The sequence below is a fragment of the Dryobates pubescens genome, chromosome Z (assembly GCF_014839835.1).
Source record: "Dryobates pubescens isolate bDryPub1 chromosome Z, bDryPub1.pri, whole genome shotgun sequence".
NCBI classification, from domain to species: domain Eukaryota; kingdom Metazoa; phylum Chordata; class Aves; order Piciformes; family Picidae; genus Dryobates; species Dryobates pubescens.
The window spans coordinates 22,379,300-22,396,031 of NC_071657.1; the positions used below are offsets into that span (position 1 = coordinate 22,379,300).

At 39.4% G+C, this 16,732-nt stretch overlaps 1 protein-coding gene across 1 annotated transcript in view; it reads right to left on the reverse strand.

The window, feature by feature from the left end:
- Positions 1-1,887: 1,887 nt before the first annotated feature.
- Positions 1,888-16,732, reverse strand: part of PRUNE2 (prune homolog 2 with BCH domain) — a 176,317-nt gene continuing 161,472 nt past the window's right edge. The window contains exons 15-21 of the mRNA XM_054177749.1: positions 14,761-14,892; positions 14,520-14,606; positions 10,901-10,999; positions 8,707-8,742; positions 8,158-8,196; positions 6,698-6,745; positions 1,888-2,332 (exon numbers count right to left, since the gene is read on the reverse strand). Coding sequence (XP_054033724.1) covers positions 2,311-2,332; positions 6,698-6,745; positions 8,158-8,196; positions 8,707-8,742; positions 10,901-10,999; positions 14,520-14,606; positions 14,761-14,892 — 463 coding nt within the window. The 3' untranslated portion in view covers positions 1,888-2,310. The remainder of the gene's footprint in view (positions 2,333-6,697; positions 6,746-8,157; positions 8,197-8,706; positions 8,743-10,900; positions 11,000-14,519; positions 14,607-14,760; positions 14,893-16,732) is intronic.

Here is a 16,732-nt window from a genome sequence, read left to right on the forward strand (position 1 = left end):
TTTAGAATTCAAAGCAGCTCAGAGCTGACATCCACCACTAAGATCACAAGTCTCTGATATTCCCACTTGGGTCTCAAACAGTGCGTAAAGATTTGCATTGAGCCTCTCCTTTGTGGTGAACTTCTCTTTTAGCAAACATTTCTCTCACAACATAACACAAGTAATTTGTCTCATTCTAGGTATTGCAAACTACAGATCTACAGAAAATGTGACCTCATGCTACTAAATGCTTTGAATAGTTTAGTTCTAGGTAAAGCTTAATTAGCATCTGTAAGTTAATACAAATATTTATCTGTACATAAAACATTATCCCCAATATACTAAGTGGCAGCACTTCCATAAGGCAGACACAAGCCAAGATTCAAATATCTGAGAAAGAATGGAAACTACCAGATCCTAACTCAGGGCAAAGTTACAGAGCAGCAACAATGGTCATCAAGATTATGTCCTTCCTCTGTGAAATTAACAGGAACTGACAGAAAGATGCGGTAGAGCAGGCCAGCTAACGTGATGGAGATACAATGCTCCATCTGTCAGTACAGAGCCAGGACTGCAGAGGTGCAGGTATTTCCATTCTGATGATGGCAGGTAAGAAAGCATTTGGCCAGTACTTGCCCTTCTGATGATTTAGTCAATCTTCATTACAGTAGCTGAACAACTGCAAACACAATGATGGATGCTTGCTTCCTTGTCTGCAGACTGCCTTGCAAACAAGATACAAACTGACAGAGATGGAATTGTACAAAGCACAGAACAAAAGTATCAGTCTTACAAATGAAGGACAAAACAGAACTTTCAGTTTAGATCCTACTAAAATTTCAAGGCTGACACTACTTAGACTTTATTTTCCAAGAAAACTTCTGCTTGTCTTCTCTTTCATTTATAATTCTGGACTGGAAGCAGGACTGGAGATAGCACAAACATGAAAAGAAGGTGCAAATTATCTTGAATTGTTATGTCTAAAGACTTATCCACAGACAGTGCAGAGAATCCACAGATGTAATTCTGATATATGAAAAATTCACGAAGAATATTATTTCAGAGAGTGCATAACATGTTACTTCAGTTAGGACCTAACTTCAGTTATGACATCCCGAAAGGCAGGCGAGCCAGCAGGTTTGGGAAGTGTGTGTGTGTGTTTTCATTAGAGGAAATGAAAGCATTAGTTGTATTACTGACTTTTTGTCTTTTTAAAGCAGACCAGTGGAATTCACTTGACAATTAATTTGCACTCTTTTGCAAAACAGCAGCCTGAGAGACTGCAGTTATCTTTCAGTGTACATGAGGAGTAGTGTCGCTTGTGCCAGCACACAGGACAGCAGCAAACACATTTTTACTGCTATGTTCTATGACATAGACAATAAACTGCATTGTAATGCTTCATACATATATATGTATATGTGTGTGTGTATATATATATGTGTGTGTGTGTATGTATATATTAGATCCTCTTCAAATAGATTTTTAAATCTATTCCTAACAAATTAATGTGATGCCCACCTTCAGTTGTTAGTAGGAAATACAAAGCATTTGTTTCATGTTCATAGCATTAATAGTCTTTGGTGCTATGATTACATCTGAAGACTCATAACAGATTTAGGAAACAACAGAGAATGCCACAAGTCTTCTAGAACACAAGAATCATTTACAGGATTAGCTGTTTCTATAAAAAATATCCCTAAAATAAAGATACTAAATTATTAAAATGAAAGACTGTTTGATGGCCTTTTAAATTTTTTTTTCAGTATTTCTGTCTTTTCTGTGACTGAATAAAAAACATCATTAGGGTTAAATGGACTTTTCAGACAGCAAGAAACACAAATTCAAGAATGTCCTGCATCATTTCCAGAATTACTTTTAAACAATAAAGTTGCTGCTGCCACACAACAAAGCTTACATTTATTGTAATGCTAACTACTCTGTTCAGTGATGCATAAACCTTAGTATGCTGAAGAAAAAAAGAAGCAAAAATCCACATCCTCATTGACTTGCTTGTGAGGCACACTGTTGACAAAATGGTATCCTTTTAAACAGGAATTGCACATACAGAGAATTCAATGCTAGATGATACAGCTTTCCTAATGAAAACTATGTTTCTGAAAATATCACAAATAACCAGGCCCACAATTCTTCTGTTTCCACGGCAACAGTATTGTCCCTTTTGGTCTTTTTGAATTGCTGAATGATATGGAAAAATCATAAACCAAATAAAATGAACCACAATTGCCTATTGTACTCCATGATCATGGGTGTCTGGGTGATGAAAATCCGAGTGGATCTTCCTCTTCAAATGCCTGGCAATGATGCTTTTTATTTCAGGGTCATATCAATGCTGTATTTTAAAAGGAAAAGAAAAAAAAGATAAACACAAAAGAACAAAAGAAAAAGAAATCACTGCTATGAAACATGCAGCTAATAATTTCCCCAGTTCTGGTCAACTACAAACTCTTAAGCATCCCCATGTACTTAAATACACTGGTGTCAAATAATGTACACACATCCTATCTACTATATACAGAAAAAATACATCTTAGTAAGATATGTTACTGTTTTTTTGAAGTTAATAGCTACATTTCTAGTAATTCCAATCTGAAATAGACACCAGATGTGGAAAAATCCTCTGCTGGAATGACACCACAGCGTCACAAGACATAGGTGCCCCTAAAAATGTTCCTAAGAGTGTGGTTTTTCCATTTGGTGCAAAGCACAAATCATCAAATACTTCAAACATGTTCTTTAGAATAAGAAGTTACCACCATAAATGTTCCATCAAAATACAGTTTTTCTCACAGAAAGCAAAACTATTTAAAGAATCCTCAATATTTATGAACTGTTACAGAACATACAGGGTTCTTTCACTGTGAATTATTTCATAATGGATTTTATTTTATTTTATTTTTTGAGTCATGAGGAAGTGTAAAAAGCTGAACACAAGAGAGCATGGCAATTGAGAAAAAAGCCTTTGGAACAGACATGGAAAACAAACATTTAAAAACTAAGACCTGGGCAGACTCCAGACAGGTTTCAGCAGAAAGCATACAGAAGAAAACTCACTGTAAAACTGCTGTAATTATTGTGGAGGCATTTACATGGGAAAATCCATTTCCTGAAGAAATGCCATCAGAAATTGGTGATATGACCACAGGAAAGTTCTTGCCACTTTTGAAGACAAATTTACATTTATGCAGTGAAAATAATTAGCAGGATTTAGCATTAATTTGGCCTTAACTGTATTTTTTTAAGCTAAATGTAAATTCTCTTCTCATATTGCCTTTTTCTGTCCAGCTTCTCTTTTGGGGAAAAAAAACCCAAACAAACAGGAAAATTGTTCAAGCTACAAAAAGACCAAAATTGTAAATAAATAATGTATTTTCTGTATTCATACTTTTCAAGAATGGTTCTCATATTTACTCCTTACAACAGGGTCTGAGAACCAACAACAAAAAGATGCTCAGAGATTTTATGTCAACTTTTCTAAGCTATGTGTTAGTAGTGATAGTTCACTCAGGTACAACTTTAAGGAAAAGTGAAAAGAAAAGCTCAATGTTATTAATCTTCTTGCTATCTGTACTTCTAATTATTTACTTGCTTATTAATACTCATGCTATTGATGGAATCTTTTACTGAGGGGTCAGATACACTACGCTGTTTCCTGAGCAATATTTCAGTATGAGACACCAGAGTATTGCTGCATATCAGTCAGATGGGGGTACACACTAGCAGGAATATACACTTTAGTCCTGACACACAAAAAGAGTAGTGCAGGGTTTTCTATTCTCACACTTCAGCTATGGTATCAGACAGAGAAACAAAGAGCATGCCAGAGGACTGACTGTTATGCTCCCATTTCCATGGGAACTTGTCCAGCTTTGAAAGCAAGAGGCTGGAGACTTAATAAGGGAAATACAAACAGAGAAGAGCTGGTGGGAGATGTGGTGGTTGGAGGCTGTCTGGGATCCAGTGACCATGAAATAATTGAGTTTTCAATATGCAGTCAAGCTGAGAGGGGCAGCAACAAAACCTCCACCCTGGACTTCCAGAGGGCATACTTCAGGTTACTGAAGGAACTAACTCAGAAGGTACCTTGGGAGACAGCCCTTAAAAACAAAAGTAGGTCCAGGAGGCCTGGACCTACTTCAAGAACGAATTCTTGAAGGTACAGGAACAGGCTGTGCCAATGAGCCGGAGGATGAGCTGCCGGAGTAGATGGCTGGCCTGGATGGGCAATGAACTTCTGAACAAATTAAGGGGAAAAAAAGAGGGTGTATCATCTTTGGAAGAAAGGAGAGGCAACCCATGGAATGTTTAAGGATGTTGCTAGATCACACAGGGAAAAAATTAAGAGAGGCAAAAGCCCATTTGGAGCTTAGACTGGCCTCTGCTGTGAAGGACAACAAAAAATCCTTCTACAAATATATTAATATCAAGAGGAGGGTCAAGGACAACTTCCACTCCTTGGTGGACAAGGAGGGCAATAGAGTAACAAAAGATGAGGAAAAGGCAGAGGTTCTTAACACCTTCTTTGCCTCAATTTTTAATAGCAGGAAAGGTTGTCTTCCAGACAACTGGCCTCCTGAGCTGGCAGATGGAGTCAGGGAGCAGTATAGTTCCCCTGTGATCCAGGAGGAAGTAGTTAGAGACCCGATTAGGTGCTTGGGTCGCCACAAGTCCATAGGACCGGATGGGATCTATCCTAGGGTGCTGAGAGAGCTGGCAGATGAGCTGGCCAAGCCACTCTCCATCATATTTCAACAGTCCTGACTCACTGGAGAGGTCCCAGATGACTGGAAGCTGGCCACCATGATGCCCATCCACAAGAAGGGCCGGAAGGAGGAACCAGGGGATTACAGACCTGTCAGCCTGACCTCAGTGCCAGGCAAGATTATGGAAGAGGTCATCTTGAGTGCAATCACACAGCACTTAGAGGATGGCCAAGGGATCAGGCCCAGCCAGCATGGATTTAGGAAGGACAGGTCCTGCCTGACCAACCTGATCTCCTTCTATGATCAGGTGACCCGCCTGGTGGATGTGGGGAAGGCTGTGGATGTAGTCTGCTGGACTTCAGCAAGGCCTTTGACACTGTCCCCCACAGCAAACTCCTGGCCAAGCTGTCAGCCTGTGGCTTGGACAGCAGCACTCTGTGATGGGTTAGGAACTGGCTGGAGGGCTGAGCCCAGAGAGTGGTGGTGAATGGTGCCACATCCAGCTGGCGGCCAGGCACTAGTGGTGTGCCCCAGAGATCAGTGCTGGGCCCCATCCTATTCAATATCTTTATCAATGACCTGGACAAGGGGATTGAGTCCATTGTCAGTAAATTTGCTGACGACACCAAGCTGGGGGCAGGAGTTGATCTGCTGGAGGGTAGAGAGGCTCTGCAGAGGGACCTTGACAGGCTGGGCAGATGGGCAGAGTCCAACGGCATGAGATTTAACACATCCAAGTGCCAGGTTCTGCACATTGGCCACAACAACCCCATGCAGTGCTACAGGCTGGGGTCAGAGTGGCTGGAGAGCAGTCAGGCAGAGAGGGACCTGGGGGTGCTTGTTGATGGTAGGCTGAACATGAGCCAGCAGTGTGCCCAGATGGCAAAGAAGGCCAATGGCATCCTGGCCTGCATCAGGAATAGTGTGGCCAGCAGAAGCAGGGAGGTCATTCTGCCCCTGTACTCAGCACTAGTTAGGCCACACCTTGAGTACTGTGTCCAGTTCTGGGCCTCTCAGTTTAGGAAAGATGTTGTGGTGCTGGAAGGTGCCCAGAGAAGGGCAACAAAGTTGGTGAGGGGCTTGGAACAGAAGCCCTATGAGGAGAGGCTGAGGTAGGTGGGGTTGCTTAGCCTGGAGAAGAGGAGGCTCAGAGGAGACCTTATTGCTCTCTACAACTACCTGAAAGGAGGTTGCAGCCAGGTGGGGGTTGGTGTCTTCTCCCAGGCAACCAGCACCAGAACAAGAGGACACAGTCTCAGGCTGCCCAGGGGAGGTTTAGGCTGGATCTTAGGAAGAAGTACTTCATGAAAGAGTGATTAGCTATTGGAATGGGCTGCCCAGGGAGGTGGTGGAGTCACCATCACTGGAGGTATTTAAGAGGAGACTGGATGAGGCACTTGGTGCCATGGTTTAGTTGATCAGATGGTGCTGGGTTATAGGTTAGATTCAAAGATCCCAGAGGTCTTTTCCAACCTGCTCTATTCTATTCCATTCCATTCCATTCCATTCCATTCCATTCCATTCCATTCCATTCCATAACTATTAAAGAAGCTGATAAGCACAAATAGCAAAGAGAAGGAAGACACCAAGAGAACTACCCAGAAATCAGTATAAATTGTTAAGAGAATGTCAAGTTTAAACTTGACTTTTGATTGAGGGTAGTGCATGGGACCACCTTCACTCTGACCATGTTATGCTTTTTTCTATTCAACCTTCCCGTGACTTAATGTGACATCATCAGGCAAAAAATTCTGTCTGTTTCTGCTTGGGAGATTGTTGAGGTCACTTTAAACACATCTGCAATGCAAATATAATAATTCCTAACTACAGTGATTTTTCTGCTTGCGTGTGTTGAAACAAGTTCTTGAAAATAACTGTAAATGCACCTAGGTCTCAAAAAAACACTTCATGGATTCTACCCAGTCTCAGTTCCTAGCAGCATGATTGTAAAACAATGTTTAAATGTAATGACAGTATCAGGCATAAATTCTTACTCCTGTTCCACTGAAGTAATTTCTGGATCATTGGAGAGGCAGCTAGTTCTGGGTACAAGGAAAAAGAGGTAGTAGTAAACATTTATTATCTTTTTATGTCTTCCTATTTTAAATAATATCAAATTTTGGGATGTAATAACTAACAACAGTGAGCATCTCAGATGGCACAAACAAACGTTATAGATAGGAATGTAGTGATATTAGTGTCTGCAACACAGATCAGTTTCAGTAATACATTTTCAAGCTATTTTTTTATGTTGGGCAAGGGAAACGCACTACAGTGACTCCATACATTGTTACAACAGTAATAAAAATCTGTGATGCCTCATTGGGATATTTAGTTCCCCTTTCACTTCCTATGCTGCAGCCTGCAATCTTTTTTAAAAAAAGAGTAACAAGAAAACAGTTTTCTTCCACATATTTTCACTGTCATTTACCACAATGCATTTGAAAATGTTTGAACAGAAGGAAGAGAAGCTGCATTTCGAAGTTGTTTGGGCCTAATATTCAGGTGGTATCAGATAACTGCTTTTATTGCTTCGGAGGCAGTCGGACTACTGGAATAAAAAACCCAGTGGCTGATGTTTTGAGTATTGCTCTGTGGTTGCTTTAAAAGCTAATCTTAGGAGAACAGCAGGAAAACATGTACCATGAAAGAAGAAACTTCAGAAAAAAGTACAACAAAGAAGAAGTGGTAAAATGAAAAATCTGAATTGCACAAGTTAAAAGGAAGGAGACTGAAAAGAAACTTGAAAACCTCAACATCTTTGGTTACAAAAACCACAGGGAACATGTCATCTAGAACAGGCAGACACTATTCCCTTCTCCAGAAACTTTTGCACAATACATGAGTGAATAAAGTGCACTCAATACTTCCTGGGCTCTGTCCAGTGAGTCCAGGATTGGGTCCTTCCAGTTAAGGATTTCTGAGGCACCACACTGCCTCAGTATGTTAATGCACAGAGTCAAGGAGCTTAAATTATCTAATAATCAGTTGACACTGATTATTAAGTGACTGTAATCAATTGACAGATTATTAAGTGACTGTAGAAAATAAAGTATAAATAATTACTAATCTGCTGCCCTATCCAACTGGAAAGATGGGAAAAGTTACCTACCTACCTTTATTGAGTGTCAAAAAAAAAAAAAGATAACTACCTCCTAAAAACATTACAAATCATCTCACGTAATGGATAAAGGGTAGAAAATGCTTAATTAACAATTTTAATGGAATAAAAAAGTTATTTCATGATAGTGCAAGGTTATGATTACTCCTTATTGAAATCCAACAGTACAAAAGCAGGCTGCTTATAGTGAGAGGGGAAGTCAATTCACAAATGTGGCAACTTACACAGTAATTGATCTGATTACTGTACCAAACACATAATGTACTACTGCATTCCACCTATTCCTGCGAAACAAGTAAATACAATGCAGCATTCAGCTGAAAGCTATCTTACTTAGCTGTTTCTGAAGCTTCCCTCAGCTCTTCATCCAGTCTGCATGATAAAAATTATTGATACAAAGAAACAAAGAAGCAAGCAGAGCATAAGAGAGAAGCAGGGCAATAGCAGAGCAAAGAACAAATATAGTACATGCTTCTTAAATAGGCATCCAGTATTATGCGCTGACCCTAAAGCTCTTCAGTTCAGTATGACACTACTGATCCTTGTGCTCAACCCACCTTTAGTTTGCATCTCCTTATTTAGCTCATTTTGAGGCAAAAACGTAAAAGCGGCAGGGGTCTGAGGCATGCCCAGTGGACAGAGCTGAAAGCTTTATCAGATAGTATTAAACTAGCTGCAGCCTAGGCCAAGACAAGGACATTTACAGTTCAGTAAGTTTTATTTGCAAGAGAGGCTGATCTCAATAGCTTGAAGGGGAAAGTAAGATTCCATATCACTGCAGGTCCTCTCCCATTCAGCCCTTGAGGTCACCTGCACGTGAAAGGCTGTCACACAGATTCACTCCATTATGAACAGCAGTGTAAGCTAGGAAGCAAGTTTTACCTCATTCTTCTTTTAATACACTTCTCTTCATCATACCTTACAAGATAAAGGTGGGTGAAGGAAAAGAAAAGATGTGCATGTTCATATGATGCAACAGGAACATAGTACCCCACTTCACTATAAAGTACTGAACAACTACAAATGCTGGCATAAACCTATGTACTTTCTGTGGGTGGGATTCCTCATTTCCACAGGTGGTATTTCTGTTCTTGTCAGTGGAGCAATTGTGAAATCAAAAGCTGAATTTTATTTTGTTTTATTTTGCTACAGGAATCTTTCTCTATTTGCTGCAAAAGGGAACCTTTCAGCAGAATACTGCTCTTCTCCCTGTGACATAGGAATAACCACTCACAGTGCCTTAGATGCACATACCCACTAAGTTTTCATCTCACATCTTGAAAATGGTTGCCACCAATGGGCACACTTGTCATCTTTTGATTTTTTTCTTCAGTAAAACCATGATCTTACAACTTGCTGCTGGAGACATGAAGTAGGCTGTTCCCTAACATTTCTTAAGCTCTAATTCTTAGTTTCTTTGGAAGTGGTCCAGTGATCATTTTACCTTTGGTTGGAGAGGTTAATGGACTTGTCAAACAGTTTTCAGTCAACAGGCAAGAAAAGATATGTGAAACACTGATGCGTGTACTGCTACAGACAGTGTAACAGTAAAACACAGCAAGAGAGCAGCGAGAAAAACACACTGAAGTATCAGGTTAAGGTCTGTACCAAAGGAAAGTAACTATAGGATATGAAAGTATTTACAGAAATTGAAAGAGGAAGGGAAGGAAGGAGTAAAGGATGGATGGAGGATGACAATATTTTAGGGATGTTAAAACATTCTGGGCATCTCTTTATCAGGTGACCTCTGTGCTCCACATTCCCAGTACCACTCCACCTATGAAGAAGTTACAGCAGCAAATAAATTTGAGTGAAAGTCCCTATGATCCCTGATTTCCTGACTGTAATTTAATATTTTTAATATGTGCCACTGCAAGAACTGAGCTTCCCACTTGTTCCCTGGAATTTCTCCACAAGTAATTATACCACCAGCTTGATAAAGGCAATTATGCTGCTTTCACATGTACTATAAGGAAGGTCTGAAAACCCCTGCATGAGTTGAAGAGATCTATGACACCTCCAGAAGAAGTGTTCTCCATACCTAATCACTGACAAACCATCAAAAGAATTTCTGGAAGAGAAAGTTCACCTGTTCAAAACACAGGCATTTCATAAAAAGAACAATTTTAAAAAAACAAGGCATTCCTCAACAGCCTGTTTTTTCAATACAGACCCCCATCTAAGCCACGATGGATTTCAAAGATTTTTTCAGTCTTGGTGTGTACTGTGGGGGACTGTGATGTATCTGTGAACCCTCGGAAGAGCTCTGGGAAAAATAAAAAGGGGGAATTGTGGGAGCACAGGGATGTTTTTTCACCAGAGCTCTTCCGAGGGTTCACAGATACATCACAGTGTACCATTTCAGTTTGCTGTTTCCAGGTGTGAAAACAAAGCCATTGAAGGCAGCAATTCAAGTCAGCTTTCTACAATTTTCAATAGGTATCTTTTCTTTAGAAATATTTGCATCTGAAAAACCTTTACACATAAGAAGCAAGGATTGTGGCACTCTTTCAGTGATTCTGAGTTAAACCATGAAAATCAACAAGGTAAGGAATGGTGAACCAATGGAGTTTCAGTGGATTTTTTTTTTATTCAACAGGCTATCTTTGCATTGTTTCAGTAGAAAACTCTGTATGACTAAAACTGAAGAACACTTTTACTTAAATAGTAATACAAGTTATGGAAAAATATAGCATAGGTGGTATCTATGGAAAGATTTCCCACCCCACCTTCCTATTTGCTTTCTGGGTTGCAATTAGTGAGTGAACAATCTGTTCCAATTCAAATTATACAGACATAGATTTCAGGAAGGGACACTGAGCCTCCATTCTCTCAAAGTTTTCTTCATTTTACCAGCAGTATAAACCCTTACTCTTCCTATAAAAACTGGTTCTGTTAGGAGAGTGTTTCTACTTCTGACAGCAGAAGCTTCTGAGATTTTTGAGCTCCAACCCAAAGCATTTATAACAGTATCAGGAAGAGGCTTTCTCTTTTTCTTACAGACTCTGAAACACTGTTACTAGCTTGTGGAAATAGTGTCCATAGAACAAATGCATGCTTACTGTACATCACTTACTTGACAATACTGTCTGGTATGTGCACATATTCCATTGGAATCATCTCACGAAGCTCTGCCAATGTGTTGACATACTGTATTTTACTGCTGAACTTAGAGCTAAAACAAAGAAGCAACATGATCATTTACTTTCCTCCCAGAATCTGTTACACTGTATTAAGAAAACCCCCAAACCCAAAGAGAAGGCATGTACTTAATGTATGCAGTAAATTAGCAAATTTGGTTTTCATATTTCTGTCACAGAGTTCAGCTGATCATGAGTGTACTCAGTTCTAGTGAGGCTGAAATCAAGTCTAGACCTTTCGTTATTCCTTGATTAGGCTGAATCCCAGTATTTAGGACAACATTATGAATTGCGGTGTCTGCATACTAAGCAATGCAATTAAATTGTACAGTTCAAAGGAGATGTATTCAAATTCTGCAAAGAATCAAACTCCCTACAGCATACTTAGATGTAAAAAGAAATGGGAAGCATCCACTTAATATGGTCATGATGAATTACCATCAAGTGATTATGATGAATTAGCATTTATATTTGACACTAATTCTCAATCAAACATAATAGAATTGAACTTACTCATCTGTTTAGACAAGTGCAGATCTGATTGTGTATGTGCATGCCTATTCTTATTGCAGTGCCTTCTTATGAAGAAATATTTCCCCTGATTATTTCAGCTGATCATTTACTGTGTTTAAGAAAGAAATCACTTGGAAAAGGGAGAAATTATTCAGAAAACACATTGAAAAAAATAAGTCTAACCTAAATTATTTGATATATATATGAGCTTATGAGAAATCTATCTTTCCTATCTAGCTCATAAGGCAATTTTCCAAATTTAGCTTTGCTTGTATTTAGTCTTTTAATGTCAGTAATAATGACAAATGCATATTTGCCATAAATGTTCTTAAAGGTAAGCCATGAAAAACTTTGCCTGTTTACTACTTTGCCCATTTACTGGGGCATATGACTGGGCAACATGAAGCATCTGACACAGTCCTGAGCAGAAGCCTGCTGTGTTTTGCCTTGCTAATAAGGCAAAGTGAGACAACTGGAACAAGGGATGCATGAAGGTACTCTGAGTAGTGCCTTAAGATCACCCATTTTACTTTGTTTCTGTACCAGGTTAGCATCACTAGGCACACACACCAAAGCAGGGCAGTGGTCACATTTTAAGGTGCATGAATCACTCACAATTGTGCAATGAAAGCCAGGATAACATACACATAATTCTTGACATCTTACCCAGAATGATAATCATAATCTGTATCATCTGAACTGCTAGCTAAAGTGACTTGGAGAGCTATAAGACACTCAGAAGGTTCTAAAGACTGTGGAAAGGAGCAGAAAAAAAATCTTGCAAGGGTTCCTTTCTCTGTCTGAGGACTCTCTGGGTCACAATAATTCCACCACAGTGATTCATTTCTGAGTAACTGTTTCATGTGGGAGTCTGTGTATGGGTATCCTGAATACATGACCGAAATAGCAAGTCCTTGTTTCTTTCACACTTCAGAGAAGGTGTGCTGCCAGACATAAAATTTCTTAATACGTGAAAGTGCCAAATCTTTCACAGATATTTGTTTTATTAGCAAACTGATTTCTTACCTAACATAGCTGAGATGAACATCTGGTCCATGAAGAGTATCTAGGGTCTATTTTTGCAATCACTATCCTATGTAATATTTAGTGCTTGTCAGTCAAGGTGAGTCCCAGACTCTTCTGAATGACCTTGCCAATTTTTGAGATAGAATCTACTGTAGCACACCCTCGGTTACTAGCCTGTCCCTTGTTATTCTGTCATCTTTCAGTTTCTTGATTCCTACTGCTTAGTCTTGCATCTCAGCTGAAACAGAATTAAAACTATGTTGTACTTGGTTAACTGTCTGTTTGCCTTGAGATGAATTAATTTCTTACTCTGGAATTCCCACCATGCTTACCAGTGGTTTAGTGAACAGCTCAGGGCTGGCAAACTAAGCTACAGTCATTGACCTTCAACCTAATCAAGTTTCTATCTCCTTATGTTGCTTATAACTGAATCAAGTCTCTCTTTTCATGACTCCTAGAGTTTTTCACTCAGCTTTCTCATAGTTGTCTAGGTGAGGGTTCAAATATCTTACGGTATCTTCCACAGAAGTCACACTGGCCATTTGTCCTGGCCAACCACTTCACTTTTAGACATCAGTTTTAACTGGTCTCTAACATGGCTAGTTCTGTACTGCTAATTTGCTTTGCCAAACTATTTAGAGCGAACCTTTTCTCCTTTTTGCAATGCAAAACCTCTTGTCACTTCTACTTGATACACAATACTAATGTATTGGAACAGACATGGCATATTTGATTTTGTAAAAAATTTCTCTGCCTATCACTCCTCAGGGGGAAAACAGGATGCCAACAGAAATATCTCAGGCACCAAATGCAGTTCAGTGAATTCTTACCATTACTGTTCATAACTCAAAATACATTTTCCTGGTTACTTGGGTATTTTGGCACTTTCTGCTTGATTATTAAAGACAACACATCTCAATGAAGCACTCCTGTCGTAAGACTTTGCCTGTCACACTTTGGGAGTGATGGGAGAACTCATATGTTTCTCCATCCTATCATCACTATGTAAAGACAGAAATCTGCAACAGACCCCTCCAGTGTTCTCATCTGCAGCCTGGGGTAAACCTCTCTGAGGTCTGGCATGAACTACAATATGTGCTGAGTGGCTTCTCTTTTCCTCTTGTTTAAGGCAGCTCTCACTCCTGCCAGTCTGCTCTCCCTGGTCTCAAGATTTCAACTGTGTACTTGTCTGTCTTTGTCAATATCTTGTGTGGTCTTCAGAGTAATATTACTCTGGTTTTTTTTTCTTTTTCACTAATAAAATAATTATAAAAGAATTATTTCTGGTGGCATTAAAGTGTCTTTTTTTGGAACTGGAAATCCTATGCATTGAAACAGCTCAGGAGGGCAGGCCTCTTGCATAAACAACAACTACTTTGTGTTTTTTTTTCAAACCTGGAATTGTACCTTTATGTTGGTTTGTAGCCAGGATCTTTTTAATGAGGTGATTATCATTACATGTAGACCCCCTTTTTACATGCCTTTTAGCTAGAGACTGAATTCTACACACAGAGCTTTATGATGTCATGCCTGTGATATCTACAACTAGATACTCATACAAATCACAGGGTCAAATTTCAGGTTGTGCCAGGGGAGGTTCAGGCTGGATGTTAGGAAAAAGTTCTATACAGAGAGAGTGATTGCCCATTGGAATGGGCTGCCTGGGGAGGTGGTGGAGTCGCCATCATTGGAGGTTTTCAGGAGAAGACTTGATGGGGTGCTTGGTGCCATGGGTTAGTTGTTTAGGTGGTGTTGGATTGGTTGATGGGTTGGACACGATGATCTTGAAGGTCTTTTCCAACCTGGTTTATTCTATGTATGTATGTATGCATTCTATGTATGTATGTATGCATTCTATGTACGTATGTATGTCTTTTTCACTCACTTTAGGAAAGTCAGGTTCAACTCAAAATCCCAACCGTAAAAGCAGTGCTCCTCAGTGAAAGAGAGTTATGGTGATTTAGGGTGCTTTTGTACTCTTAGGAACACAGAAAATCACTGGTATTCACTACATACCTTATAAAAGGCCGTGTCACAGCCAGAATTGTCCTGATAAACCACGATGGATGAACAATTATAAATGATTTCAAATTCTTTCGTAACCTAAGTAAAAAAATAAATGGTTTCTTACAAACCCAAAAAACTCACATCACATACAGAAAGATCATACATGGTGAATGCAGTCATAAATGGTAGTAACAGAAATGGACAATGTTTAAAATAATGGCTGTGGATCAGCAAGGAAAATACAACTCACCGGCGATCTATCATCTGGTAACATTTTTTCAGCCAGCCTAGTCCAGGCATTCTCCTTCTTGGTGTTGCTCCATTCAAGTAGACAATCATATAGTCTTCAGCTACCATCAGCTCTAAGGTACTGATTACATAGCTGATAGAAGTACAGAAGTGAGTACATACTTTATGTTATCCATTGAGCTTAAGAAGCTCAAACCAAATAGCCTACTAAGAATAAATCAAGGCAGACTACTTAATTTATGACAAGACGTTTTCTTTTCCTTTAAACCAAAGCAAGCACTTAGCACTGGTCATCATGCTATCTGTAGAAGTGTAAATAGAAAAATCACAGCCTTATCTGCATCTTTAGAAATACATGGGTTTCTTACAATGATACCATTTCATAGTGAGTTTTTGAATCCTGTTTTTTCTTAAAAGGGTATTAAGTCATGAGATTTCTCAAGGGGTACTGTGTCAGGACCATATGAAGTTACAGGAACTTCTGAAATTAACTCTTGAGAAACTTCTCTTACTATTAATCCTCATGTTTGTTCAATGCAAAAAATATAAGGATTAGGAGAAAACACTTGTCTAGGAGAAGATACTTGTCTATAATTCTTGTGACACTTAAGTACTGAGTGTGAGTATCAGGCTACTGCTACTGGGTCTGTGACTACCAACTACAAACATTTTGACTTACAAGGCTAAACGTGTCCATCAACCTGCCATTTGACAGGCCAGAGCACTCCATGGCATCACCTCATTTTGTGAGCAAAGCACTCGAAACATTCATTAAACGCCTCAACTCAGCAATGACAATTCAGACATAACAGTGGTTTTGAGGCCAAACTCACTATACCTAGAAAAGCACAGTATTTACTCAAATGAAAAGGTACCTTGAAATTCTTTTCTAGAACACTATATGTAGATGCTTTGCTCAGCATTCCCTACCATCACTTGGGCGTTGCTCATCACAGGAATGTTGAAATTGTTTAGAGTGCCCCAAGGCATGACTATGTGAAAGCTACAGTGAAAAGACCTAAATGGCTGACTTGCTCACTACAAAAGGCAGCTCTGTCCTTGAGCATAATGGCCCCTTTCACAGGTGTACGGGCACGATTCACAGTCGAATCAGAGCCTTCAATTCCTTAAAATGCAGTTTCTTTAAAAGAACAGAAGGAAAGTGAGCTTGTACCAAAGAGCATGAAAATTTTACTTGGGCATAAAGTAGGCAGCCACTAACTACCAGTTCCATGCATTTGATAAGCCCCATCTGAGTGACTGCTCACTCAATGCTTCTCACGGCTCTTTCTCAGATTGCAGTTGTACAATGCCTGCTTTTCTGTAAAGGCTCATATATGTCACAGTGAAATATTGAAGCAAGGGACTATATGAACATTCTGATGCAAAAAGTTTAATTTAACGGAATGTACTGACTATTGGGACAGGTTGGCCTTTCCCATAGGACACAACATCCAGCACTTTAAAGGCATGTGGCAAAAGAAAACAGACAGACAGGTGTGTGTAAGTCTCGAAACACTACAAACCTTTCCATTACAGAAACTGTCTCAAAAAATGCCTGTGTTTGCCTAGGTGCAAGTGGAATTGTGAATATTATGAATAATCAGTTACAGTAAGAACAACCATGCATACTTCTTGTCAGGAGTAAGAGGAGTATTCCAACAAAAAGCTCCCTTGCAAATCTTACCAAATGGGCAATTTCTTATTATTTGGTAGTAATGGTTATTTATTCGTTATTGGAAGAAATGGTCAGAATTTTTGTCACTGCCTAGAAAAATTCACTTGTTCTGAAAGAAAAAAGCGCTGGTTTTGATTTTCACAGTGTAGTTTTTCAACCTGCTCTTCTTTTAAAACAACTTTTTATTTCTCAACTGCATCAGACAGGCATAAATGAAACAGCAGAATTTTCTGCATTCTGTAGTTCTGTAGATGATGCTGTCTTGAGAGTTTTGGCTCAAATTCAGCTCTTCAAA